The following is a 14,227-nucleotide window of genomic DNA, read 5'->3' as shown; positions in this document are numbered from 1 at the left end:
TGCGTATCATTTCTGGAACAATGAAGACTACTCCATCATATTGGCTACCAGTTCTGAGCCACATACAACCGCCACAACTACGACGCCAAGACAACCTGATTCGTGAATATAACAAAATTTGCCAGAACCCACTGCTTCCTATGCACTCTGATATTGACAGCTTTGCATCGCAGAGGCTTAAGTCAAGACACCCGCCTATTATAACGGCACAGCGACTTGTCACTGAGGGCTATGATACAACAAGAGCATGGCAGACGCAATGGACTGCCAATGTCCCGGTAATCTGGCAGACTCTCTTTAACCCAAACAGCCCTCCATCAGGGTTCAACTTACCTCGAAAAATATGGACCTCCCTAAATAGGGTTCGCACCAACCATGGTAGGTGCGGAGCTTCCTTATTTTCTTGGGAAATAAGACCAAACTCATCTTGTGACTGTGGTGAGGATAACCAAACTATACAACATATCACATTTGACTGTCCTCACAGAGCCTTCATGGGACCAGTATCTGACTTTATAGCAGTTTCCACTGATGCCGTTGACTGGTTATTGAACTTGGACATTCAATTTTGATTTTATGCTTATTTGTATATTTTTATATGTATATATGACTACAGTGTCACTTCACATTATTGTATTCTTTTATACATTTTGTTGTCTTGTATGTTTGTATGTGTGTGTGTGTGTGTGTGTGTGGTAGCATATGCATGTATTCTTCTTAGCCAAACGCTAAATAAATAAATAAATAACCTTGTCAACATAACAAACACAATCTTAGGAATAGAGTACTTTTCCACAACATGGAAAATAGCTGACATCATACCATAAAGAAGCCAGGCAATGACCCCAAGCCCCCCCCCCCAAAAAAAAAAAGTTACCGCCCCATCAGTCTACTATCCAATCTAGGAAAAGTCACAGAAAAAGTCATCCTCGCAAGATTGCAAGAAACAACAGATAAACCAGGAAGCATAGCAAATGAACATTTTAGCCTCCAACGAGAGCACAGCACACTTCAACAAATCCACTGATTAGTAGAATACATCACAACAGTATACAACTGGAAACAGCACACCGGCGCGGTATTCCCAGACGTAGCTAATGTCTTTGACAATATCTGGCGCCAAGGCCTTCTCTATAAACTCATAAAAACAAATATGCCAACCAATCAAATAAGGTTAATAAAATCATACCTCAGCGAAAGAACCATGCAAATTAAAAATCAACCGGATGGTCTCAACCAGGCGCAAAATCCTAGCAGGAATTCCACAGGGCTCCTTGCTGGTCCCTCTATTATTCGATCGCGGATATCCCACAAAACCCGAGGATAACCATCACAGCCCTATTCGCGGACGACACGGCAATACTAGCAATATCTCTCTGCCCCAGCCTGAAAACCCGATGAGTCCAGGACAGTATCACCACACTGGAGAAATGGTTCTCGAACTGGAGGATCCGGGTAAACCCTTACAAAAGCACACCCATACTATTCTCCAGAAAGCTAGTAACCATCAATGAAGACATCCAGCTCTTCGGAGAAAACATCCCATGGCAGACTACGCAAACTAGTTACACGAAATCTCTGCAAACTAGATACACGAAACAAGCTACTAGTATACCAGATGGTGATACGCCCTGTAATTACATATGCCTCCTAGTCATGGAGCCATAACTCGAAATCAAACATTCTAAAATTGCAATGAATACAGAATAAGTGCCTACGGACGCCCCCATGGGTTATTTGAAACACTCAGATCTACCGAGAGACCAGAATCCCATACATCTTTCCGCTTCTGGTCTATCGGTAGATCTGGGTGTTTCTAATAAACCATGGGGCGTCCGTAGGAAGTGCAAGCACGCATCCAATCCCACTAATCAAACAAGCAGCCAACTACAATGAAACCGACCACTGTAAACACAAAAGACCCAAGACAGTCCTACTCCCAAATGAACACAGCTAAACCCCCCCCCCCAACAGTCCCCGAAGGGCGAGCGTAAATTTTACAACCCCACCTTACAGGTTTCCTCGCACAGAAAAAGAAGAATATGAAATGCAAGTTTGCTTCGCCCATCTAACTAGTAATGTTGTCGTTGTAAACTTGACTCACCAAATTGCTGCTTTTGTGATCTAACTATTTTTAATTCAAACTCCGATATGACAACGTGTATAATATAATTTTATATATATACAGTGAAACCTCGGTTGTCGAACGCCTGTGTTCTCGAACAAGTCGGTTCCCGAACATCTTTTCCGAACAAAAAACGTCCCGGTTTCAGAACAGAATTTCGGTTCCCGAACATGCAAACGGTAACTACGTGCTGACTGTAACGCGGGAAAGCGTCAGTTACTCTGCAGCCTTCGTTCAGTGCAGACACATGCTGGAATTTGCAGTGAATTTTCTTGATTTTGTTTTTCATAAATTATTAATTAAGCCACCATGGGACCTCAGAAGAATAGTAATAGCAGCAAAGCGAAAAGAAAAGTTGTTAGAACCACGATAGAGATGAAAAAAGAAATCATATCCAAACATGAAAATGGCGTTCGTGTTTCGAATCTTTATATGTCAACTATATATACAATACTCAAAAATAAATAAATAAATAATGTTTTTATGGAAGGGGACTCCCGTCCTTCCACTTATGCCATCAACTCTCCTCCCTTATGTATAGTTAAAGTGAAGTTAAATTTTAGTTTTTATTTTATCTATTTATTGTGTTTATTCTTTTCATGCAAGATTTTATGCATTTTCATTATGGATATTATTTCTGGGAAGCATAAGGGAAAGAAATTTGCATGCTGTGGCTTTTCTTGTTTCAGCGATGTCCAAACTACTGTGGGGGGGGGGGGGGGTAGGCAATGTGGGAGAATTAAAATAGAAATGGAAAAAACTCGGTTTTTTTTTATGAATATATATATACATATATATTATAAGGGATGGACGGAGCATTTTTTTTATATTTATATAGGGTGGGAAAGGGTGTAAGGGGTTGAAAACAGCAACTGATTTTTAGAGGGGGGGTTGACGGGGTGCGGTCCGTTTCGACTATTCTTGGTCGTCGTCTGAACACATGGATGAAGTGGATGCTATGTTAGGTCGGGTAGGTGCTTCTGCTTTTGAAGTGTTTGTGTTATCGCCTACTGATCCCTATTCCAGAACATTTAAATACTAAAAAACGCAACATCAAGAAGAAAAATCGAATACAAAGCACAGGCAAAACGGAAATAGCTGTTCACGCCCTTGAACAAAAACATACCCCGCAGATCGACAAGGCCATCATAGTAGACAGACAACACAATGAAACAATGCTTAGAATATCGGAAACAATAGCCATAAAGTGTGACGCGAACTCTATCAACGTACATAGGCCCTACCGAGGTTTGGAAACTTCACAACCCCGACCAATAGGCGATAACACAAAAACATTGTAAAGGTGAGTAAAGCTCTGATCACTATTCTTAACTTTACAATGAGTTTCCCTGGTGTACCTTTAGACTTGAACTACGTTCAGGCGCAAACTTAGCTGTTTGCTTACTTGGGATTAGGAGTAAAATAACCAAGTTTATAAAATTACTTGGTAACCCTAATATACATTATTCCCAAGGTAAAAAAAAAACTTATTTATATATATATATATATATATATAGATAGATATAGATATTTTTAAACATATGTAAATAAAAGAGATTCGTTTGCACGTATGTAAATATCTATAGTAGGAAACCGCATTTTCCCCACTAGACCACTATGTGTTAATATAGGAAATGAGCCCCGATATCTTACACAAGAAACCACCTTTTCCTACTAGACTATTATTAGGGACTTAGCATTGTCATTTAGAGATAAATAGTCACGTTCCACCTGGTGGAACTTGAATTACTGCTTTTGACATGACTTGCTGCATATATCTTTGCATCATTGAATACTAATAATATTGATAAGTCCTGTTTTAACATTACACGACGAATTTGCTGAGTATTTTATTACTTTTTTAATTACATATATTCTCCACTAATCCCCTGTACCTCATCATGGTGTAATGGTAAGTATAAAACATCTATGCAGGTAAATGGACAGATAAGCTGAAAACGATAAAAGACCAATAAATAAAATAAAAATAATAAAATAAAAGAAAGAAAGAAAGAAAGGAAAACGTACAGCGTTTATAGGTATTACAGATGAAGTAGCAAGAGAAGAATTAGGTAATAAACACGGTTAATAGAACTAATCAAAGATTCATATCTATAGAAGTAAAAAAGCTTAATGGGGAAAAAATGCATTTCAGAGATATCTAAATGACAAATCAAATACTTCCGTGTATGAAGAATATAAGATTATGATTTTATTGTACTCAAAGAAGAATCGGGAGAGTGATTCAAACGCAAAAAAGAGAGAACTAAAGGAATTGGGTGAATGGAAAGAATTTCAAAATCTATACACAGAAAAGAATATAGATAATATAATCAAAGTTATACTTCGACCACAGGTGAGAGAACCCCTGATACTTCTGCTCATGGAAGAAGAAGGCAAATGCTTTCCGATAATAGTGTAATCAATCCATTTCGTGGGGTGAATGTTTATTATTACACGTTGGAAAATTATTTTTTTCTTTTATGAACATTACAATTTTTAAAGTGGTACCTATTTTGCCAGTATAACAGTTGAAAAATTTTAAGTGTTAAGCAGGTGATTGCACGTGTTGGTGACGAATTCCTACATCCCTTATTCTTTTCCACCCGTCAACTTGACTTGACTCCTCTTGGCACTCTGCCACCTAGTGTTCTTTCACCTGTGGGTGAACTATAATGAAGAGAATAACGCAGCTTTTGAAATTACAGAAAAAGATATCGAACAAACCCATAAAGAACTAAAAAAAAAGACTATTACAATTACAAAAACATTATATGATATTCTAAATACAGTATTTAGATCCAAATCTAAATTTCGATCTAAATCCAGAGAACGGAAAATATATATTTGTTTGGCACATTAAAATCATACACAAAGGTAATTGGAAATATTAACTCATTTAATTCAATTATCCGATGAGCAACAAGGATTTAGAGAAAATAGATCACCAATAGATACAATGTTTATATTACATCAAATAATCCAGGAATCATTAAAATATAATACATTTTTTTCATATACATTGTTCAGTTTTCGGCAAAAGTTTTTGATAGAATACAGTGAAAACGACATTAATATTTTTTTAAATACCAAAACAAATATCAGAACTAATTAAAAAAATAAATTGATTAATTAAAAAACTAAGAGAGAGAGGGAAATAACAGTTTTATAAGAAATACAGAAAAAAAGGACAGATTAAAGAAATTAAAATAACCAAAGCAATTGGACAAGGAAACGTATGAAGTCTCACCCTTATTTCATCGAGTGATGGTTGAATCAATAACAGAAGCGAACGAAACAGGAAAGTGCAGATGTAAGTTAAATGATGATTTCTATCCCCCTTCTTCAATTTTTCTAAAATTAATAAATAAAGAAACTTCTGATACTTACCGGAAACTCTTTATTGGTTGTTACAAAATAATGTGTATGATCATAAAAGTCCATTCCTCCATGCCAAAAGCCATAAAAGGATTGAAATCCTCTCTCTGTTGGTGTAAACTCTTTCTTGTGCTCTCCGAGATGCCACTGAAAAGTAGGAATTAAAAAAAAAAATAGAATTACTTTAAGAGAAGCCGCACATAACTATCAAGTAAGGATTTTTAGAGATTTTACAAATAGATTGGTTAAAAGCATCCATCATTAAGGATTAATATTTCTGAATTCGTCCATCACATTGACAGCAGTTTAGAAGGAAAATTAATAGTTTACTCAATAATTTACTATTGTTTGTTCTGGTTTTCTTTTCGTTACCTGAAACGCACTCAATTTAGGAATCCCAAAGATTCAGAAAATTGCAATTAGAGTAAAACATTTATAGTAAAAAATTTATATTTTTGCTCTTAATTGATATTAAATTAAATAATTTTATGTTAACCAATATATATTACTGATTATTTTTAGATTTTCATGAACCAATGAAGTTTAACTGAGGTTCGGCTGTTGCTGTTATCCTGGGTTAATGAGTTCGCTCTCTTAGGTTTTGCCCTAAGGGAGCAATTGAGTCTTCGGGGAAAGTGTCCTCTGGCACGGCCCGCTGAGGGGTACTTGCCGGTGAATTATTTTCTTCGGACCGAGCGGCTTTGCTCGGTGGTCGAGTTTCACTGAGTAGAACTAACGCGGAGATTTGGACAGTCTTTCGCCCACGAATGAGTGGTCTAGAGATCGTCCGATATTTTTGAGATATCACCTTTACTTAAACATAGGGTGATTGATTTTATATGAGATGCCAATATAGGGTAACGGATGACAATGCTGAACCAATGAAGTTTACTGAGGTTCGGCTGTTGCTGTTATCCTGGGTTAATGAGTTCGCTCTCTTAGGTCTTGCCCTAAGGGAGCAATTGAGTCACCGGGGAAAGTGTTCTCCGGCACGGCCCGCTGAGGGGTACTTGCCGGTGAATTATTTTCTTCGGAATGAGCGGTTCTGCTCGGTGGTCGAGTTTCACTGAGTAGAACCAACGCGGAGATTTGGACGGTCTTTCGCTCACGAATGAGTGGCCTAGAGATCGTCCGATATTTTTGAGATATCACCTTTACTTAAACATACGGTGATTAATACCCTTGGAAGATAATGGATGGCAATGCTGTAGCCAATGAGGTTCTAACTGAGGCTCGGCTATTGCTGTTACCCTCCTGCCATGATGAGAGCTTTAATAGCTCAAAAACACCTTATCCCTACACTGTCCTCTACAGATAACGGGGAAGATAAAAAGCATTCTTGCTTCGCTCCTTTAAGCCAGTCCTTATAAGGACGACGACATTCTTGGTTTATGATTCAGAAAATGTCCTTTTTAGGTCTTGCAGGGTAATGAATGGCAATGCTGCAGCCAATGAAGTTTTAACTGAGGCTCGGCTATTGCCGTTACCCAGTCATTACTAGAGCTTTTAGCTCAATGACACCCCATCCACACAGATTTTCTTCATTCAGATGACGGGATAAAGAGTCAAGGACTCAGTCCATCTCCCAGTTCTTTTAAGAACAACGACAACTGTTCTGGTTTTTGAAATTTTGTGTCATTTTTCTACTGGGTGTTATGTTAGATGTTATGTTATATTTTCCCCGGTTAATGCATAGCCTGTCCCTTTCGTCATCTATTCAAAAAAAAAAAAAAAAAAACACCACCTTGTCTTTCTTTAATAATATAATATAATCATAATCGTGGCTAATTTATTGTTATGATATAACGTAATATTCACTGCGAACTTTCATAGAATACATTCAGGCATACTTCGACACATAATGTCCATCATGCAGCATTACTAAAATTATCGTGTTCGTTTGAAAAAGAAAATAATTCTAAAATGCATTTTCAATTATTATTTTCCCTAACAGAATTCATGCTGGAAAAAAAGGGTAGCCAAATTTAAAAAATAAAATAAAATATGAAACAATTTTAAAATCGTCAAAATTTCTGTAATTATAGATATACATTTGATTCTAATCGCCGAAACAGGAACGCTTCCTAGACATTTTTTCCAACCGTTAACCGAATAATTCGATGTTTCTATGCTGTTTTATTTTTTATTTATTTTTTTTCTTCAGGAAAATTGGATTTTTGGTACACAACTAGAAAAATCAACCACAGAATTCACATTATTTCAAGACAATTCAGTTCAGATTTAGGAACACGAAAATGACGGCAGTTATCTGCGAACTCTCTCTTCCCAAAGTATTCAAAATTATCGGTAGTCCTAAATCCAACTACCGGTAACAACAGTTGAGGTCATGGTTCAACTATTGTGTGGGAGATAAATTTCACAGTTCACAGTATATATATATATATATATATATATATATATATGGAAAAAATCCTTAGCTCACCCACAGTAGAAAATCTACTAAAAGTTAACAAATGACCTTTTGCGGGGGAACAACGTAAAAAAAAAAAATGTTATTGACAATTGTGAACATTGAAAGCGAACGTACCTACCTCAAATAAATAAAGATATTATTATTCAAAAGCCAAAAGCATTGGAATTGGTTCGGAAGTAAAAATCTGTTAGTTGTTAAAAACAGCTGTTTAGATAAGCATAGCAGGAAGAATGACGAAACAGGCACTTTTCGAGTTAAAAAAAATGTTTTCGATTTTCAGCATGTCGCAAGAGATCGTTATACAACTTTTTCAATTGCATTTGAAGTGATTGATTTGATACGATGAAAGCAGAGATTTCCCTTACTGAAATTTCAATTTTATGCTTTACAAAACCGGAAGTAGGCCAGAGAACACACACACATATATGTGTGTGTGTGTGTTTCTCTGGTGTAGTTTGACTAACCTGATTATTTTCATAGTAACGTAACACAGCCTTTTTCAAAGCAATTTCCTGTTAAGGTTTTCCTCACTTCAAACTACAAAATCTGACGCACAAAAAAATATAATACTTACTTTCCCAATTGCATGTGTTGCATAACCGAGACGTCTCAGGTACTCTGGAAGAAGGGTGACATTAAGCGGTAATCCAGTTGCCTGCCCAGCAAGTAAAACATGATGCTGCAAGCCTTAGAAGAAAAAGAAAAGCAAATATTATATGCCTTTGGCAGAATTCATGGACACCCCCTGAACTGAAGCGTAGCGGTATAAATTACTAATAATACAGAGTGATTATAAAACTTTTTTATTGTAGAATTTAATTGGAATTCTTGGTTATTGTTAGCGCAGTCAACGTTAATTCGAAGTAATATTCACAATGAGTTTGAAATCTTATTAAAACATAGTATATTCTCAATTCTTTTAACTAGATTGATCTGATAATACCGTTCTTCATGATAACGGTCAAAATTCAAAATGAATTTTTGACATAAAAAAGGCAAAAGACACCAAAATTTTATATGTTCATGAGGTCACTGGATACTCTAGAAAAATCCCAGTGCAACGACTAAGATTCGAATTGCTTACTTCACTGCTGAGATTTAAATCTTGATATTTTATTTCCAAAGTAAGTGATGCATGTCAAAATCACTTTTGTAATGGGCTGTGAAAGTGTCCTTAACTTCTAAAAACAAGAATAATATTCAGTCTACAAGGATGATGTACAGATTGCATCAATAAATTGTGTTATTATTTAAAAACACGTTCTTGAGAGATATATGAGAAATAAAAGCCTCATCATTAAATACTTACCCAATCTTATGGGATATTTTCCTGTCATTAAAGCTCCACGGGAAGGCGAGCACAGATGTAGCACGTAATATCTGTTCAACCTTATACCATCGCAAGCTAATGCATCAATGTTTGGGGTGGGGATTTCTGATTCGCCATGGAAACTAACATCGTTCCAACCCTATTTAAGTAAATGAATGCAATTTCATTTGTTTATCCTTTATCAAAGAATGAAAGTACAATAGTTTAAATATTTAATGAGTTAATATAATTAATAATATTAACTAAAACCCTTTCTGCCCTAGTGATTCCAATTGGAATCATTAACTTTCATAGCCCATATTACGTGGCGAATGATTCAAATTCTGAAATGATTAACTGAAAATGAATCATTTTAGAATTCCTATTCTGAAATGTATTTTTCAGAAAAATACTTGATACTCTTGCTTTTTTAGACCTACAGACAAAATAAATAGAAAGAAAAATTTTTTTCTCTTGAAAAAAAAAAAAAATTCAGGTCAGAAAGGGTTAATAATAATTAATTATTATAATAGATATATATTATATTTTATATATTGATTAATATGTATAGTGTATATTATTATATAATATATTAGCTTTTTCTTCTCCCTGTTAGGCCTACTGGTCTGTTACAGAACTATCTTAAGCCCTTCTACGTGGTACCCGTCCCGAGAGTGACTAGCCATATGCCTTCTGGTATATTCTATAACTTGCCTGCTTGCGGGAGAAAAAACCCCAGATAATCTGGGTAGAAAAAACCCTGATGCCCACGCCCAAGACCAGCTAACTTGGCTATGTCTGAAAAGATCCTTAAGCTCCTGACGTCGGCGACAGGAATCGAACCTTTCCCAGGCATAGTTGCGAAGCGCATACCAGGCTAACCCCGCGGACATAATATATTAATAATATATAATATTATGGGGATGTCCATGAATTCTGCCTAAATAATGTACAAATAAATTATTATTATATTATGTTTATATATAATATATATATATATATATATATATATATATATATATATATATATATATATATATATATATATATATATATATATATATATATATATATATATTCGCTCTCAGGGGACCCTGTAACCCCTAGAGAGCGCGTCCTCTGGGTGGCGGATAGGGGAGCCCACCATATATATATATATATATATATATGGTGGGGTGGTCCGAATATACTGAATAAGGACTCGTGGACCAACAGGGCCATAAGGGGCAATCATCTTGATTGTAAGGGAAGCGGCACTCCCATGGACTCCTAGCTGGATCTATCCTCTCCTTCTTCTACTTTGAGGAAGATCCACTTACTTTAATCTTTCCTATAAGGCCTTATCAGCCAACTATTCTTACTTTATGACCCTTATGCTATTAGAGTACTCGAGGGCCATGGGATCTTTTCATTTCTGGCCTTACACCAATACCCCCTCTATAAACCTTACTATATTTCTTCTATAATCTACTCTTTACACTTCATTATACCCTATTCCTCCTATGGGTTTAAATTCGGAAGAAGGCTAGTTCAGAAGCCTTAAGGTAACAACCCTACTGTTAAATTGTGAATGAAGCTATGTTATGTAATTTATTATTTTTTATTCACATTTAACATTACTTATTAAATATTAATCATGACTTATATAAAATTATTTATTAGTCCTTAATTGAGAATTACTAATTAAATATTTAATTAAAACCTGATCTACTATTAATTTATGAAATAATAAAATGTATAGAATTCTGTATAACCAAATATATATGATGTAACGTAAAGTGTTATTTTATATTTAACTGTATACGTAATCGAAAGGTTGATGAAGTAGCTTAAATATTATGTTGTTCTTATTTGTAAAATATTTAATGTTATGTAATCACAAATGTAGTAGTAACAGAACATACATTACATTAGCGAAATGTTTACGCTTAGTCTATTGTCATGGAGACGCACGCGTAAACAACCACGAGTGAAGAGAGCGTGGCGTTCGAACGTAAAGGTGGGAGTGAAGGTCATAGGTAGAACAGTAAAGGAGAAGGAAGGTCATATATAGATAAGACAGAGTAAGAGAGAGAGGAGAGAGTTTTGCGGAACCAGTAGGAAGGTAGCATACAAGCAAAGAAGTGGAAGTAAATTATAAATTCTTTAGGGCAGAAATTCATGAGAATAGTGTTCGGAAGTGAACCAAAACGTAGTGAATCATAAAGTTTAATATTATAAGTGAAATCAGCTGTTGTTGTGAGGAAGAGTTGATGCCGTAATCAGATAACAAAGAACTGGACATTCAATGGGAAATTCTGATTAATTCCAGTTAATCTAAGATTACGACTTAATTATATGTTGCCCTGGGAAAAAGGCTATATTGATTAGTTGGAGAAAAATAAACAAGAAAGGATATCAGTGCCTTATAGCTGTTGTTTAGAATAGTGAAGTGCGATAACAGTAGTACAGTTTAAACGGTGGAGAATTTTTATTGTGTGTGTTCCGCTAACGTAAATAAGTTAATTCATAAGTGTACTCACAGTGAGTTGATGTATTGAAGATTGTAACTGGTAAGATTAGTCATAGTTGTTTGTTTGTGCTAACATTAACTGTAATATAACTTCGAAGCTCAAAGTCCGGAATGAGTTTGCTTGGAACATTGTCTACCTAGATGAGTGCCTGCTGTGAATATAAACATTGAGCTGACAGATTTGTAGAGACTGAATAAATGTGAAGTTTGTTATATTAACTTGAGTTAAGAAGACATGTGTTTTTGAAGATGGTGAATTAGAACACGACAGAAAAGAGTCGTCACGACAAATGGCGCAGTCGACAGGATGTGATTTAATTGATAGTAATTAAATTTTACAACTATAAGTTAAGAAATTGAATTTAGTTTTAGTGATAATAATCATAGAAATGCTCCCTGAAATTTTAGAAAGTGAAATAATTAAATCACGGTGAACCGGTTATAATTTGGACTCAGGCAAAGATAAAAGTTAATTTTAAAGTAAAAAGATTGAATTAATTGAGATAGTAATTTATTAATCACTATGGCTGTCGCATCAACCTCTGAAATGAATGACAGTGAATTCTTTCGTACAGTAAACCCGCAACAGGTTTTTCCCCAATTTTCAGGTGAAGAATCAGATGATGTACTATTTTTCTTTACCTATGTTGAAAAACTTAGAGAAATTGCAGGTTGGACTGATTTTCAACTGCTAGTTCTGATTAGAAGTAAATTGGTAGGTAAAGCAAAGACATTTTTGCATTCATCTCCAATACTTCGAGAAACCTTAGAATACAAGAAGTTTAAGGATGAACTAATTACTAAGTTTTCCCATACTAGGTGCTACGTTAAAACCCTTACAGAACTCCACAAGTGCATGCAAGATGACAAGGAAGATGTGACTAATTACTATAACAGATTGATGAACATTGCTAGATCTACGAGGGTGTCCCCTACAGAAAGGCCTCACTTAAATTGGATTGTCTTTCAACAATTTCGACTGGGACTGCATAAAAAATTAAGAGAGGTTATTTACAAAAAAAGGGCTGTCAATTTAGAAGCATGTTACAGTCTGGCCAAGCAAAGAGAGAAAATATTGGAAGAAATGCAACAAATATGCTCCATAAGACAATCACTCACTCAAGATTGTAATGATCAAGTTACACCTTCACCAATTCTTGAATGTCTTTCAAACTGTAAAAAAGGGAAAGAAATTAAGAATGAGGAAGTCAATGAAGATAACTCTATCACCTTAACTAACAAACCAGATTCACTAGACTACGATTTCCATAGAATGCAAAGTGTAACGATGGCCAAGGAGAATGGCAAATTGCCTTTAACCCTTGTACAAGGTCTGATTGGAAAAATTCCGTGCAATATTCTGTTAGATACTGGAGCCCATATATCAGTTATTTCTAACTCTATGGTGAATAAACTTGTTGATGACTTTTCTGATAACATCACCCTGATTCAGAGACCAGTAAAAATCACAGGAGTTGCTAAAATTGAACTGATTGCTACAAGAAAATTAAATGCTGAAATTTCCATACCTTGTTTTCCAGTAAAGTTTTCACATGATCTCATTATCCTTCCTGAAGTTGCTGACACAAATGACCAAATCATACTAGGACTAGATTTCCTAGAGAAAAATAAATTCATGTGTGACTTTGCCTCTGAAACCATCTCCTTGTGTGGCGTGAGTCATAAGTCAATATACAATGAAGACAATGAAAGGAAACTATGTGACAAGATGGAGATTGAGACCTTAAACCTTGAAGACGGATTGAGTGATAAGAAAAGAAAATTATTGCACGAAGCTCTTAATTTAACAGAATCAAAAACTGATAGAGCAGAAATAAAGAATTTCATTCTATTAATCTTTCAAAAATACCCTCAAACGTTCACTGAAGATATTAGCTCATTGACTTGTACAAACAAGGTAGAGCATTCCATTGAGATCACTTCAGACACGCCTATCTATACTAAGCAGTACAAAACCCCTCTTAAATATCTAGATAGACTTCAGATCCTTCTGAATGATTATGAGAAGGCTGGGATCATAGAAAAATCTAATTCCAGATGGAATAGTCCCTTTTTATTAGTAGAAAAGCCTGATGGAAGTCTCAGATTTATATTAGATCTGCGTGAGATTAATAAGGTCACTAAGCCCATTGACTTTCCTCTATGTAACATAGAAGAGCTCCTGGCTAGTCTAGAAGGAGCAAAATATTTCTCAAAACTAGACTTAAACTCTGGCTATTTCCAGATACCTCTTAGAAAACAGGACAGACAGTTTTTTGCCTTTACCACTCGATGGCAAAAATACCAACTCTGTCGACTTCCTCAGGGGGCCAGAAATTCAGCTATGAGTTTCCAATGTCTGATGAACACTGTACTCTCAGACATGTTAGGAAAGGGAGTCATATGTTTCCAAGATGACCTATTAATTTACACCCCAGATTTAACATCACATGAAGAAATTTTAGATAA

The 14,227-nt window shown here is 35.5% G+C and overlaps 1 protein-coding gene across 1 annotated transcript in view; it reads right to left on the bottom strand.

Moving 5' to 3' along the window:
* The window catches only part of LOC150094911 (arylsulfatase B-like), a 46,795-nt gene extending 34,179 nt beyond the window's left edge, over window positions 1-12,616 (bottom strand). The window contains exons 1-4 of the mRNA XM_090411148.1: window positions 12,599-12,616; window positions 9,247-9,406; window positions 8,512-8,624; window positions 5,516-5,650 (exon numbers count right to left, since the gene is read on the bottom strand). Of these exons, the coding sequence (XP_090267274.1) occupies window positions 5,516-5,650; window positions 8,512-8,624; window positions 9,247-9,406; window positions 12,599-12,616 (426 nt within the window). The remainder of the gene's footprint in view (window positions 1-5,515; window positions 5,651-8,511; window positions 8,625-9,246; window positions 9,407-12,598) is intronic.
* Window positions 12,617-14,227: the final 1,611 nt, after the last annotated feature.

Source organism: Typopeltis vanoorti, chromosome 21 (assembly GCF_054136105.1).
Source record: "Typopeltis vanoorti isolate ZY-2024b chromosome 21, IOZ_Tvanoo_1.0, whole genome shotgun sequence".
Lineage (NCBI taxonomy): Eukaryota > Metazoa > Arthropoda > Arachnida > Uropygi > Thelyphonidae > Typopeltis > Typopeltis vanoorti.
Note: the sequence above shows the minus strand (reverse complement) of the source record. Positions and strands in the feature narration are given on the sequence as shown.